Here is a 15,365-nt window from a genome sequence, read left to right on the forward strand (position 1 = left end):
TAGCCAGGAGTTTTCTTCATCTGTAAAGGCACCCTGGAAGGTGCTTTCCTCTTCCTAGGAGATTCCCAGCAGCCTTTGCACTTTGCTCCTGAGCAGCTTTTCCTGCCGGCTGTCCTTAAGAAGATATTGAGGTTGGCTCCCTGGACTCTGGGTTTGGGAGAAACCAAAAGCCATCTTGCCCATGCTCTTTGCTAAAGATCCCCTACCCCACTGCACCCCACCTTTCCTGCTTTGTGGGGATCACACGTAGTGCCTCCTTCTTTCATATGTTTGACTCTTGTCCTGTTGATAGCCTCATAGGTTTCTTCTGGTTATCCGCTCCCCTAACAATGCAGCAGTGAAAGCTCAAGGCCAGATCACCTTGGTCACATCCCTATCCTTTTAGTGAGGCCAGAGGTCACATGCAGTTTAGCTTCATTAGTATCACTGGCGGCTCCCCAAGTGACATCTTCACTTGGGCGTCGTACCCCACAGCTGCTCCTGCACAGCATGCCCTGTTCCCCCTCTGGCTTTGGGGGTCTCTGAAGGGGCTGGGCTGGGCTGGGTGGGCCAGATATGAACTATGAGAGCTTTACTAGATGATCTTGCCTGGGGCTGGTGTGGCCTGGGCTTGGAGCCTGGCACCTCCTCCTGGTCGCAGCATTGCCACTGCCTCTGGTGTCCCCCATCCACTCCAGTTCCTGCACAGCCTCCTCCATTGTCTGGTATGGCAGGTCCTGTGTGTCCCGAAATCCCCACCGCTTGCCCAGGGCTTGGCCCAAAGGCTATGGAGAAGGCTGGTGGGGGAGGCTGCCTGGAGAACCCACTGTGCCTGGGAGCAAGGAGGGTTCCAGAGGGAAGCTTCTAGAAGGAGCAGGAGTTGGGCAGGCATAGGAGGGCAGAAGGACAGAGTTTGAACAAAGGCGGGGAGTGGGGTCAGAACAGGGCGCCTGAAGAACTAGGGTGAGGCTGGGCCATCAGGGCAGCCTCGGGGAGCCTTGAGTTTGGACTTGGACTCAATGAACACTAGAGAAGACTTGGGCCAGTTAGGGTAGGGGGAGAATCTGGAGGGATAGGGGAAAGGACTTGAATTTGACAGAGAAAGGAGTTGCCTCCCCCAGTAGGATCTACAACAGCAGACAATCTTAGTGCTGGGGACGCTGGAATGAGCAAGAGGGGACACCCTGCCCTCCGGAGAGGAAGGGGTGCTGGCCCACCCCTGCCGTTTGCTACACAGGAAAGGTTCAGAAAGGGAGGGGCCTGGCTGAGGGGATTTGCAGACGGCTCGGGTGGGGAGAGGGCAGAAGTGCGGACAGGCAATGGCGGTGAGGGAGCAGCTGTGGGTCTCGAAGGTTCGACCCCTGGCCAGCCTTAGTTTCCCCAAAGGTCTCTGCTCCTCAGGCAGTGTGCACTACACAAATCGCCAGGTCGGGGGCGGGCGTTGGGAGTGGTTGGGCAGGGCACAGCGGACCCTGCGCAGTGGTGGGCGAAGAGGACTCGGAGACTCAGCGCCCCACCCTTCCCCCAGCAGGGCGGGGCGGGTCCACGGAGGGGCTGTGGGTGGGCAGATGGGCAGGGCCGATGGGGAGGGGTAGTACCGGGAGGGTGCGGGTCTGGGTTGGATATTAGGCCGGGGTGAGGGAGGCAGAGGGGACAGGTCGGGTCGATGAGGGGAAGAGGATGGGCCGGGTCTGGGGGCGCATCCGGGCAGGGGGCGGGTCCCCGGAGGGAGTGAGGGGTGAGTGGGTGGAGGGGATGAGTCCAGGGGCGGGGCGGGGGCGGGGCGCGCGGGGCGGGTCCGGGGTCGAGGCGGGTCCGGGGAGAGGGCTGGTCCCGGTTGCCCCAGCCTGGCCGGGCGCAGAGCGGGGGCGCATGGCGCCGGGCGCACGACACGGGGGCTGCGAACAAAGGGCCTCCGGCGGCGCAGCGGGGACGGCGGTGCTCGGACCCCAGCTCCGGCCCGGCCCCGGGCCCGGCCCCTTCCCCGGCGCGGCGCCTCTGAGGAGCCGGAAAATGTGGGGCGCCCTGCTCGGGCCGCTGCTCGGGCTCCTGCTGCTGCTGTCGCCGCGGGACAGCGTGCACGCTGCGCAGCCCCAGGCTCCGTGAGTAGCCCCGGGTGACAGAAAAGAGTAGCCGTCTTCTCGGGCTGGGTGGGGGGTCTCTGAGACTAGCTCAGAGAAGTGCAGCGACATGTCCAAGGACACACAGCCTCTGCGTTGGGCGAGTCCTAGAGTTTCGTCCCGGATCCCCACGGGTCAGACTGGGAAAGGGCGCGCCCTGAGACTTCAAAAGTGGCCCTGTGGAGGTACGGGGACTACTGAGAGCTCAGGCTCCGAAGCCACCCTCACCCCAACTCACCTCCTTGATGTGACCCGGATTGTTCTCTGGAGTGGTCATTTCCAGTTGTCCGAGCAGGAAGGTAATAGGTACCAGACGACGGAGAAATCGGAGGAGAGACCTGCTTTCTTCGGAGGGCGTGGTGGTGGAGGAGGAAGTGTTTGTTTGGCTTCCACATTTTTCTTGAAGTTTGCTTACAGCGCTTCTGGTGGGTCGACACAGCGAGGAGTTAAGTTAACTAGCTGCTAAGGAGAGTTTCCCATGAGCTGGCTTCACAGGGGAATTTTTCTAGACCTGCCAAATTCCGGTGAGCCCTCCAAGGCTGTGGGATCTGGGGGGATGCCTCCAGCTGCCCAAGCTCAGCCGATTCGTCCAGCTCAGCCTTTATGAGGTGGCTTGTTCAAGTAGCCCTTGTTTAGGAGTTCCCAGAAAACAGGTCACCAGTGGGACTGGGTGGGAGGTGGCGCCTTCAGCTAGCTGCATTGCTCCTTTGGGATCACGGTTTTAAAAGTAAGACACCATGCTACACTTTGAGCAAGGGGATTTTTTTCCCCTGGGCCTTGCGAAGATGGAACCCAGCAAACTTTTATTGTGATAGGACACCCTTTAGAATATTGGTTCTCAGCCAGGGGATGACTTTTGTCCCCTGAATGTCCCCTGGGTCATTCAGCAATGTCCAGGGGATTTGGGGGTTGTCACATCTAGGGGCAGGCAATGCTGCTGGAATCTACTGGGTGGGGGCCAGGGATGCTGCTAAACATCCTGCCACCCACAGGTCAGCTCCCTATGCAGAGCATGACCTTGTCCTAAACAAGAGACCCTGACTTATAAGGACCAAGCCCAGAGTCCCTTTGACTAAATTCACTCTGGGATCGTACCACTTTTAAGTGAAATGGAACTCCCATGCTGGGAAACACTGACCGACTAAGGGTTCCAAATTAGCCAGCTTCTGAGCCACAGTCCACCAGCCCAAAGGATCTCGTTTTAGCAGTTACCCACTTCTGTGCCCTGTGTGTTTTTGTCATGAGAAATCCCTGGCCCCAGAAAGCAGTGTGGATTTGCACACTGTTGTAAGACCAACACCGCCTACGCTTTACCAAACACCACCTTTCCCGGGTCCAAAGGAAGGATGAGAAGGCAGTGTTAGCCCAGGTGCCAGGGTTGACAGTGTTTGGCTGACGAGCATACCGACAGCTGTGGCTCCTCGCCCACAGGGAAAGTTCACTCGGTTCCATTGGGTCCTCTGCGCCTTTGGGTGAAGGTGCTAACTCAGAGCTGGCTCAGGGCTCTAAAGGCGACCAAAGCAAACAAACATGTGGATTGTATATTTCCCAGATGTTCTCCCGCACTCAGCACATGCTACGTGGGAGGCCCTGGGGCTTAGCTAGGAGTTGGACGGAAAGACTCTGTCCTAATGGAGGCCACATGCCCGTGTGGCAGCAAGATAGGACACATAGGAACCTGGGTCATTGCACACCCAGGTATGTGCTGGAGTTAGATAGTAAAAACACAGTCTCCCTAGGGAGGCCATGGGCTCCGGGCAGTACAGTTACGTACTCAGGATCTTTGCACGCTCTGTGCACTGCCGAGGCCAGCACTGCACTAGGGAGCTCAGAGTCTTTGCACCCTCTGGTCAGTGCTGGAGCCAGACATGACACATCACATAGGAAACAAGGGTCTTCCCGTGATCAAGATAGTACATAGCTGTTCTCAGCATCATTGCACAGTCTGTTGGGTGCTGGAGTTGGACAGAACACATAGGGTCCAGGATAAGTACACATTCTGGTCAGTGCTGAATCTAGACAGTATATCCATGAAACCCAGGGTCACTACATGCTCCAGAAAGTAGTTACATACCCAAGATCAATGCACACTCTGTGCATGACTGGGACTGGACACTGCACACAGGAATCCAGTCTGTAGGTGCTTGTTGGTACTGGAGTCAGACAGAACATGGGACCCCGGCGTCACTACTCATTCTAGTCATTGCTGGATCTGACCAGTGCACCTACAAAACTAAAGTCTTTGTACACTCTCATTAGTGCTGGAGTTATATAGTAGATGGTAAGTCCCCAAGGTCCTTGCAGGCTTCGGTCAGCGCTGTAGTTGGACAGTACACATAGAAACCCAGGTGTGTGAACTCCGGTCATTGTTTAAGCTGGACAGAGCACTGTGGCTTCTCAGGGTCAGTGCTGTGGCTGGATGGTACTCAACAGGAACCTGCTGTGTCTTTTGAAATACCAGACTTTTCATGAAGTTTTAATGCAGCCCAGTTTATTAGTGATTTCTTTCATGGATTGTGCTTTTAGTATATTATTTACGAAATCTTTGCCTAACCCAAGCTCACAAAGCCTTTCTCGTATGTTTTCTTCTAGTGCTTTTATAGTTTTATATTTAGATCTCTGACACACAATGAGTTCATCTTAATGTATCGGATTGTGGTAAGGGTCTACATTTACCTTTTTGCATTTGGATGTCAGGCTATCTCAGAGTGGATTTTGGGAAATGAAAATCTCTCCGAATCCCAAAGCCCGGCCCAGTGTTTTGCTTTTCAGCTGTTTCTTCTGGTGCTCATGTGTTCTGCGCAGTTGGAGTCATGCTGCCTCTGCTGCTGGGGCCCTTGGCACTTGTTGCATTATGTGAGGGTCCCCTGATTACAGATGAGCCTTTGCGATTTTCAGTGGAAGGCTGCAGAATATGAAGAAGCAGGAACTCAGGTCCGGAGGCCCGGGCCTCAGGTCAGGTGTCCTAAGGGCTCCCAGCGCCCACTCCTGCCTGTGTGTGTGATCCAGCGCATGTTTCTTCTCATTCGGCAAGGTTAGCTTTTACATCTGGAAAGCAGGATAGTGACACTTTTATCCCAGATGTGTCTCATGGTCAAGCTGAGGATTTTCAGAAAGAAAGGGCTGTTTCGATTCCTTTGTTTGTGGAGTTTTTCCTGTTTCGGGCCATTTTGTTTGTTTTCAGGTTTTTGTTCTTAAAATTAGTGTTTTAGGAAGCTCTTTGCTTCTTTCCACTGGGTTCCAGAGCCTGGGCTGCCTGAGTGCAAATCCTGGTCTCTCACTGACACAGCACATGACTTGGCTTCTCCAGGGCTTAATTTCTGCCTCTGTAAATGGGAGATGTTCTCACTTCTCACAGGGTGGCTGTGAGGATGAGGTGGGGTCCTGCCCGTTACTCAGCCTTCAGACTGCGGCATATGCAAGGGTCCCAAGGCAGAGAAAAGGCCAAAGCCCAGAATGCAGAAATGAAAGGGTGGCGTGGTGCAGGGCAGATCCAGAGAGCCCACATTCTTACCTACGTGGGGTCTTCAGAGGTGAATAAGCCAGTCCCTGGTCTTCAGGAGCTCACACGTTGATGGGGACACAGATGCATAAGGCGACCGTGTGGTCAGGCACAGGTGGGAGTCTGCCCGGGGTGTACCCTGGCCCAGCCAGGGTGGCAGTGAGGCCAGGGGAGGGGCAGACAACCCCTGGTCTTCACCATGTTTCTCTTCTCCTGCAGGGGCTATTTGGTCACTGCACCCTCTGTCTTCCGCTCGGGAGTAGAGGAAGTCATCAGCGTGACCATTTTTAACTCCCCAAGGGAAGTCATGGTCCAGGCTCAGCTGGTGGCCCAGGGCGAAGCGGTGGCACGGAACCAGGGAGCCATCTTGGGTAGGTCCCCGGGGTGCCTGACTGGGTCTTCCTCTCTCTTTGCACAGTGGAGCCATTTGCTGGCCTTCAGGGCTCAGGCGGGGCGGACACTGCTTTGCTTCCTCCCACCCCACTTCCCCAGAACCTCGGCAGGAGGGAGAGCAGGCTGAGTTCCCCCATTTCTCAGATGGAGAGAGTAAGGCCCAGGAAGGGCAGCCACTTGCCCAGTCTGGGAAATCAGAGTGCTTTATTCCTGGCCAGCCCAGGTTCCACAGCGCAGATCTGGACGGTGTCAGGCACCTTCCGTGTCAGCTTTGGCCAGAGGTGGGACCAGGGCTGGAAGGAATGTTGTGACCCTATCAGAACTTTATTTGAGCTCTCTGTGGTGTTAAACCCAGATCTGGGCTCACAGCCTGCTTGTTGCTGAGTGGAGCTCACACTTTCAGCCAGCCTCTCCCCACTCTCCCATCCCGTTCTCTTTGGTAAACTGTAGATAACAGGGCTGGCCTCCTGGACAAAGGTGGCGAGAGCAGCGCCCTGCCTGGGGGGCTCCCAGTTTGGCAGGGCAGGTAACTTATTCCTCATGCAGAGCGTGACAGCCACAGGAGACACAGAGATGATGTTGGGGCTCCAGTGGGACAGTACCTGTCCCTTGACGGATACTTGGGGAGGCTGACCTGGTGTGGAAACTAGAAGGGCTTGGGTGGGCAGGGGGAATGCAGGCAGTTCCCACTCCGGCCAACCTTGAAGTCTAACTCAGGTTGGCTTCAGCAACAGGGAGTATAGGAGCTCTCATAACTAGAAAAGTCTGTTATTGGCCAACTCCTGGCTCAACTTCTGGATGGGCCTGTGTCTCTCAAAGTTCAGAGGGAGTGAGGGGGTTCCCAGGACCTTTGAGGTAAGTCCCAGGATTCCCTCTGATTGGCCCCGCTTGGGCCATGTGCTCAACCCTAACCCAAATCCTGTGGCCAAGGAGAAGACCTATGCTGATTGGCCCATGTTGGGTCATATGCTGAACCTTGAACCAATCCCTGTGACCAGGGGAAAGGCCTATGCTGATTGGCCCATGTTGGGTCATATGCTCAACCCCGAACCAATCCCTGTGACCAGGAGGAAAGCCTATGTTGATCTGCACAAAGCCCCACTAAACCACATAGACTGGGAGCTGGGCAGGTGGTTCCCCCAAGGAAATCGGGGTTTGGCTAGCAGGGGACAGGGGAATTGATTCTGGGAGGCAGAAACAGTAGATGTCTAATCAAGTCCTGGAGGCCAGAAAGCCCGGAGAGGTGTTGGAACAGCAAATAACTCCATTTGGATAGAAGAGAGAGGTGATGGGAGACAAGTCAGATCCACTGGAGTGAGGTCCACTGGGGACCTCAGTCTTCTCTTCTTTCTCTCCACACTTCTACTGTTCCTCTTCCCTGGAGTTTTCTCTTTGCTCCCCTCACAGCTTACCTTGGGCAGGGGCCAGGGGTGAAGTGAATCAAGTATGTAGGCTGGCCAACTTTCCCCTGAATAGCTCAGCTTTGTCCATCCCCTCTGCCCTTCAGCTCTCGCCAGTTTGGAGGGAACCTCTCATTTTTGCCAACCCAAGCTCAGCCTAGGCCAGACCAGCATGACCCAGGGTGTATGTTTGTCCAGAGAAAATCCCTCTGGGTTGAGAAAGCCCTTGTTCGTAGGGCCACAGCCCGGGAGGAGGGGGTGTGTGGGGGGAAACACAGCTCCTGATTTAACCATTTTCATTTTATTTTCATGTTTTAGATAAAGGGACAATCAAACTCAAGGTAAGCCATGAATTTTTAAAATCATAAATCCTGCCTTGGAAATAAAGAATTGAATTGGAATGGAACAAGACATTGCATGTGTTTCGAGAAAAGTCATTAACAGTAATATAAAAGTGAATAATGTAGAAAAAATTTAGAAAAGGAGAAAAGGTTTGAAATCCAAGGACTTCATACTTTTCACTTTTTCATGTTTCCTGCAAATCCTTGTTCACATGAAGACATTTTCTTTCATAGTTACAATTAAAGGGTATACACTGTGGTGTTTCCTGCTGTTTTCTCTAGACACATTGCATAAACATACTTCCATGGTTCCAAGTCTTTATAACTATAATTTGCATTCTGTTGTTAACAGCCTCCTATTACAGTCGACCCTTGAACAATATGGCGGTTACCATTGCCATCCGCCGCCCCTCTACGGTGCAGTTGAAAATCTGCACATAACTTTTGACTTCCCCAAAACTTAACTACCATTGGCCCTGGGTATCCATAGAGAGTCAGTGCCAGGACCCCCTGCAGATACTAAAATCCACGGATGCTCAAGTGCCTTATGTAAAATGGTATAGAACAATGCATAGTCTGCCCTCTGCATCCATGGACTCCCAACCGCAGATCAAAAGTTCTGTTTCCGCCAGCAGTTGGTCGAATCCGCAGATGCGAAACCCAAAGGGCTGACTGTACTTACTGACAAAAGTCCGCAGTTCAAACCCATGTTGTTCAAGGGTCAACTGTACTAATTTATTAACCTCTCACCTTGTACGTGGTTAGATTTTTAAAATTGTTTTCAGGGTTTTAATAAGGTAATCTGAATTTGCGAGCGTCTTTGTGTATAAAGTGACTTGCATTCTGGATGCCTGCCTTAGGTTAATTACCAGGTCGAGATCCAAGCCTCTTGCTCAGTCCTGTTTTGTCTTAGAAGACACAGCAGCACCCGTGCACAGCACCACCTGCCATACATTAGAGACCAAATTTCCTGCAGCCTCACTGGCATCTAATACTGTTATTTTAAAATTATTTTACATAATAAACCACACCATAGGTGATTCTCTGATGTGGGTTTTTAAACTGAAGTCCTTGGATTTCAAGGGGTTTGTAAGCCCTGAAATTGTAAGCGTTTACTGGGTCAGCTAGCCCTTAACTTTTACCAGATGCTCAAAGGAGTCCCAGAATGAGTGGACTAAATCAAGAATCATTCTGAATTAGAATGTGCCTTTCCCAGTGGTCAGAATGAAGTCTGAGGTGGTCTCTCTTCCAGCAGGAAGTGCCATTAGTGCTTAGGTGCTGTGGCACGGAGGTCAGTGGGAGAATCCTTTCTCTAAGGCAGCAGTTCACCCCTGGGAGGGATGTTTATTCCCTGCCCCCCGTGACCTTTGGCTATGTCTACACACATTTATGGTTGTCACACTTGGGATGAGGGGGTTGTTACGGATATCTAGTGGGTGGAGACCAGGAATGCCACCAAGAACGAGCTAGCCCCAGATGTCAGCAGTTGGGGAACCCTCGACAGATACCCTACAGCTACCCTTTCAGGCTTCCTCTGAGCAGATCTGTTTCCTCGTGAATCAGAAGGCAGGGCTGCCCCGGACAGGGGTTAAGATTATGTGCTGTCCCTGGCTACTGCGCACAAGAAAGCACTCTTCCCAGGATAGGTGCTTTGGATTTGTCTAGGAGCTGAAGAAGAGCTGTATAATTCTGGGAGAGAGGGGACTAGCAGGTCTTAACCCATTAGATGCCAGTAGCCTCCTCATCCCTAGTTATGACAACCGGGAATGTCTCCAGACACTGCCAGTGTCCCCTGGGGAGAGGGCGGAATCCTTCCCCACCCCTTCTCTAACTTGAGAAATGATCATCCAGGCCTTTTCTAAGTGCTAAGAATATAAGGTCCTTTTGGGGAGTCTCCAGTCTATGGAGCAGCATCCCTGGCCTCCACCTACTACATGACAGTAGCACTCCTCTCCCGCTAGCTGTGACACCCAAAAACATCTCCAGAAACTGCCAAGTATCCTCTGGGGGGCACAGTTGCCCTGGTGAGCACCCCTACCTAGACTGCCACGCTGCTTTCCCAACACCTAGGTCCTTTTCGGGGTGACACCCCGTTTCCAAGCTCTGTGCTCTGCCTGCAGGTGCCTGTGGGCCTCCAGGGCCAGGCCCTCCTGAAGGTGTGGGGCCTTGGCCAGCACGCAGAGGAGGGTCCCCTGTTCCACAACCAGACCTCCGTGACAGTGGACAGCCGGGGAGCCTCTGTGTTCATCCAGACCGACAAGCCTGTGTACAGGCCCCAGCACCGAGGTGGGCAGCTGGCGCGGGCGGGGGAGAGGGCTGCCCACCATCTGGAGCTGCTACATGCCTCTCTTCTTTCTTCCAGTGCTCATAAGTGTCTTCACTGTCACCCCAGACCTGAGGCCTGTCAGCGAGGAGGTGAGATTGGTTTCTAAGAGCGTGTGCCCAGACCACACCCACATGAGACTCCCTGGCCAGGGCACTGTCAGCACTGGCCTTTCTCCCCTGCTCTTTCCAATTTCTGCCTCTAATTTCGGTTCCTTCCTTGGGCTCTATGTCTTCTGGGAGGCCCTGGGGGAGGTCTGTGGGACAGAGGGAGGCAAGAATGCTGGTGGATGCGCTGTTCCTCAATAAAAGGTCTCCAGTGGTCCCCAAAGTGGCCTCTGTGCAGGCTTTGGAAGGATTTAAGTGGCTATTGATAATCATTTGAAATCCTGTTAAATAAATCCTTGCATTTATTTAACATTTATTAGAAAGAAAATATAACTGCACATCAAACCTATTATTTCTTCTTTGAAATAAACATATTCACAGAAATAGGACATTGATTTTCTTGGACACTTTTATTTGGAAATAACTTCAAACATACAGACAAGTTGGAAGAACAGCACAGTGAGATCCCGTATGCCCTTCACATAGCCAGAGATTGGCAAACTTTCTGTAAATGGCTGGGTAGTAACCATGTTTGGGTCTTTGGGCTAGAAGGATTCTGTTGAAACTACTCAGACCTGCTGTTGTCGCACAAACTTAGCCACAGACACGTGTGAATGAATGGGCATGGCTGGGTGCCAATAAAGCTTTATTTAAACAAATGGGCAGAGGGCCGGATTCAGCCTGAGGGCCAGAGTTGGCCAAGCCCTGATCTGGAGCAGTGGTTCGCAAACTTGAGTGTACATAAGATTTCTCTGCAGAGCTTGTTGAAATAGAGATTGCTGGGCCCTTTCCAGAGGTGTTGATTCAGGAGTTTCTGGAAAGGGGCCTGAGGGGCCATGTTTCTAACAGTCTCCCAGTTGATGCTGCTGCTGGTCTGGGGAACACACTTTTAGAACCACGGATCTAGATTTACTAGTTAAAACATTTTTGTTTCATTTATGTGCTTTGTGTGTGTGTGTGTGTGTGTGTGTGTGTACACATATGTACATATATACTTAATGAAATTATTTTAATGATACATCATTTGAGGATAATTTGCAAGTATCATACCTCTTTACCCCCTAACACCTGTATCCTTTAAAAACAAGAACGATCTCTTATACAACCTAAGTATAATCATCACATTTAGGAATTTTGACATTGATACAACAGTATTATCTAATATAAAATCCACATTGTTCCAACAGTATCCTGTATAGTGTGTTTCTTTGCTGGTCTAGCATCTAATTCCGGACCACATGTTGTGTTTAATTGTCATGTCTCTTGGCGTCCTTTAATCTGAATCAGTTCCCTAGCCTTTCTGTGCCTTTCATGATGTTGACATTTTGGGGGAGTCCAGGCAATTGTTCCTCAGAACGCCCCCAAAGCGGGCCGGCCTGCTATTTCTATGTGACCAGGTTCAGGTTGTACATCTTGGGACAAGACCTGCAGGAGCCATGCTGGTCCTCCACGGTGCATCGTATCGGGAGGCACCTGATGTTGGTTTGTCCTGTTGGTGATATTAACTGCAGCCAGTGGTTCAGGTAGAGTCTGCCCCGTTTCTCCTCTCAAATCTGTATGTCCTCTTCGTAGTCAATAAGTAATCTGTGGGGGACACTTGAGGCTCCGTGGACACCCTGTTACCCATCAGATGCTCATCTACTAGTTCTAGCAACCACAGACGATTCCAAAATTATGTGAATCAAAACTTGCTATGATGATTGCAAAGTGGTGATTTTTCCAGCTTTATTTCTTCTACGTTTCTAAGTTGACATTCTGCTGCAAAGAAGGAGCTTTCAGAAAGATGTTGATTGTGAAGAGATCTAAATAAATTGAACACGTACTACATAGCAAAGATGTGAACGTGTCTGCAGGTGACTTCAGTTTAGGGAGCCCTGAGGGGACACGTGTAAGGCACGTACTTAAGTCCTTGAGTACCAAGTGCCTGGGTCACATTACTGAGCAGAGCAGACACAGACCCCACTCCCATGGGGCTCATATTCTGGAAAATAACCCTGCAGAGTTCTTAGTGGCCAGCCTAGAAGAGCAGTTCTGTGGGTACACACTGCTTTTTCTCGTCTTTCTTCATCCCAAGTTTCTGTGCTTTCTCATTGGATATTTTAATGCACTTGCCCACGTTTTGGGGACACCGCCTTGTAAACTCACCTCAGTGCCTGAGTTCCTTTTGCCCAGGAAGGCTTTGTACCTAACTGCCCCTTCCTGGAGGACATTTGCTCGTTTCCAGGTTTCAGCGTTGTCAGAAACGCTGCCAGACTTGTCTTTATGCGCAAAACTTCTTTTCCCCTTGGTGCATCCTTTTCTGGTTCAGCTGGACCCCAGGAGTGGGATTTCGGGGTCCATGGCTAAGGCGGTGTTGAAGGTCCTGGACGTGTGTGTCTGTTGCTTTCTGAGTGGATGGTGCTGTGTTCCTGCGCCCAGATGTCCAAAGGGATCATGTGCCCACAGCCTTTCCTGGGGAGGGGGTGGGGATCAGTCACTTGCTGTCAGCTCCTTCCTGATGCGCGATTATTGCCAGGATGGGCTTGACACACATGTAGAGGGGAAGAGCCCTGGATGTGTGCGGCTGCCCATTTTCCTCTGAAGGTTGGTCAAGGGCTCGTGCTGAGTGAGGCCCAAGGATAAAAATCACAAGAAACTGATTGTCAACCCGGATACCCCTGGATACACAGGGAGCCCTGAGCTAGTGGGAACGGATCCACTTGCACGGAGTCAGCCACGCATGGGGACAAGGCAGGGCACGGTGCAGGGATCAGGAAGCTCAGCCATGGGAGCCGGAACCTCCGCCTGAGAGTGCTGCGTCTTGGTCAGGGTCAGCGGTGACTGACTGTTCAGTTTGACATTGATGGGCACCGGCTCGCTGCCAGGTTCCAGGCAGGTGCCGGGGGGTTCAGAGATGAAAGCATGTGTTCTAGGTTTTTGAGGAAACTGGCAGGGGCTGCCCGAGAAAATACCCCAGTGACAGTCTGGGAGGGCTCCCTAGAGGAGCCATCCATGTTTGGGGGCGGAAAGCCTAGAAGGGAGGGCAGAACCAGGATGGGGAGCAGGGAGCACAGAGGCCCTGTGACAGGGCTTGACCCCACCACCCTCATTGCCAGTGGCAACTACGAGTAAGTACTGTAAATCAGGTCGCTTAAGCAACAGAAATTTATTCTCCTCCAGTTCTGGAGGCCAGAAGTCCAAGATCAAGGTGTCAGCAGGGTTGCTTCCTTCTGAGGGCCATGAGGGAAGGATCTGTTCCAGGCCTTTGTCCTTGGCTTGTAGCTGGCTGTCTTCTCCATGTCTTCACATTGTCTTCCTTCTATGCATATCTGTGTCCAAATCATCCCTTCTTATAAGGACACCAATCCTATTTGATTAAGACCTGCTCTAATGACCTCATTTTAAGCTGATTATAAAGAACCATCTCCAAATACAGTCACATTCTGAGGTCCTGGGTGTTAGATGTCAATGTAAGAATTGCAGGGGTGGGCACAATTCAACCCATAATAGTGACTGTGCCTGTCCCTAGGGAGCCAGACCATACATGGATGAAGACACAGCATGCATGGAGGGTTGGGGGATTTCCGGGGGGTTTGCTCACCGCATCTGTCTGTCTTTGTTGCAGCTGGAAGCCTACATCCTGGTGAGTGGCCTTCCCCCCTCAGCTCTGACTCTGGGCCTGGTTAGCCCGGTCTCGGCAAGATCCGGTCTGTCTTTTCCTACCGCCTGCCCTCTGGGCTGATCCCTGTCTTCCCAGCACCTCACAAGCTGGGACCCAGTCCATTCTGGTCCCCAGGTCCACTGCGGGACAGGCAAGCATGTGCCTATCTGTCTTTATCGATTGCACACGGGTTCCTAAATGGTGGTCCCTAAATGGTGAGACGGGCCCAGCCTGGTCCCTTCCACTCCCTTGTCCTCAGACAAGTCCCTTCTATATCCTGAGCTCTTGTTTGCTCCCATGTCAATGGCTAATATGGGGCCTGCCCTCTGTGCTTGTCCTGCCCTAGAGAGAGGGCTTGGAAGGTCTGCACACAAGCTGGGCACGTGCTGCAGCCCTGTGTTTACTGTGCGTGTCCCCCCGCAGGACCCCCGGGGCTCAAGGATGATGGAGTGGAGACACGTGGAGCCGGTCTGCTGCGGTAAGTCTCCTCCCATCCTCGCCCCTTCTTTCTTCTGTGGTTTGAGGGCTGCGCCTTAGGGTGGCAGATGTGATAAACCTTCAGGAAAAGAGAACGTGCTCTCTCCGGGTGCCCTCCGCCCACTCGTCTCTGTGCCTGGGATCCAGCTGGGGCACCTGCCTGTCGCTGGAGACCTTTCTGAAACATCAGGACCTGATTTGTCAGCACCCCACAGCCTTCCTCCCACTGCAGGTCTTTCACGTGATCACCCCCCACCCAGCATGAGATGTCTCTTTTCCAGCTAGGCGTCGGAGGCTTTGCTTTGGCTGAGGAGTTGGCTTTTTTTTTTTCTTTCTCTACGACAATAAGGGCTGTGTCGCTGACATTGCCCTTTTAGCTTTGACCCTAAGGGAAGTGGAGCCCCAAGAGATGGTAGGTGATAGGTGGGATATGGGGAAACTGAGGACAGCTGTACAACCTCAGCCTGGAAAACGCACAAGTGTGAAAGACTTCATGTCCTGCTCAGAGGGGCTCCCGGACCCCACATGCCTATGTGAGCCATTATGGGAGTGTGAGGTCTCCAGCAGTCACACGCGCCGTGGTGGTCTGCGCAGTGTCATGCCTCCGAGTCCTCTGGGCTGGCCTTTACCCCTCTCCATGTCCCCTCTCCTCTTCCTGATTCTGAGAGACCTGTGAGGGGCTGCCGAGTAGGCACAGGGGGTGTGCAGTCTTCCTTCACCACAGGAATGACTCAGGTGGGGAGTAGAGTGGATGAATTGGGTGGCCCGTCTCCCTGGCTTGTCACCTCACCTGGGCTGCAGGGCTCACTCAGGAACCCAAGATGCAGTCTCTTCCTGCTCCTCCGCAACCCTGGTGTGCAGGGCTGCTTCTTCTTCCCAGACCCCCCCAGCCTCAGTATGGTCTCTGCCTTCCCTGAGGGGCTGTTTGGGGCAGGCACAGGGTCACCAGGGCGCCTCTGCCCTGACCACGCTGCTGCCGGACACGGGGCCCAGCTGGCTCTCTGCACTTGCGCTTGCCCCAGATTGAGGGGGCATCTCTCTTCACACAGGCGTCACCAACATGACCTTCCCCTTGTCCGACCA

At 52.7% G+C, this 15,365-nt stretch overlaps 1 protein-coding gene across 1 annotated transcript in view; it reads left to right on the top strand.

Annotated features, from left to right (window-relative positions):
* Positions 1 to 1,851: 1,851 nt before the first annotated feature.
* CPAMD8 (C3 and PZP like, alpha-2-macroglobulin domain containing 8) overlaps positions 1,852 to 15,365 on the top strand; it is a 64,614-nt gene continuing 51,100 nt past the window's right edge. Inside the window, 8 exon segments of the mRNA XM_011366921.1 lie at positions 1,852 to 2,081; positions 5,821 to 5,972; positions 7,713 to 7,735; positions 9,856 to 10,021; positions 10,098 to 10,150; positions 13,770 to 13,787; positions 14,229 to 14,283; positions 15,332 to 15,363. Coding sequence (XP_011365223.1) covers positions 1,852 to 2,081; positions 5,821 to 5,972; positions 7,713 to 7,735; positions 9,856 to 10,021; positions 10,098 to 10,150; positions 13,770 to 13,787; positions 14,229 to 14,283; positions 15,332 to 15,363 — 729 coding nt within the window.

Source organism: Pteropus vampyrus, unplaced genomic scaffold (assembly GCF_000151845.1).
Source record: "Pteropus vampyrus isolate Shadow unplaced genomic scaffold, Pvam_2.0 Scaffold126, whole genome shotgun sequence".
NCBI lineage: Eukaryota > Metazoa > Chordata > Mammalia > Chiroptera > Pteropodidae > Pteropus > Pteropus vampyrus.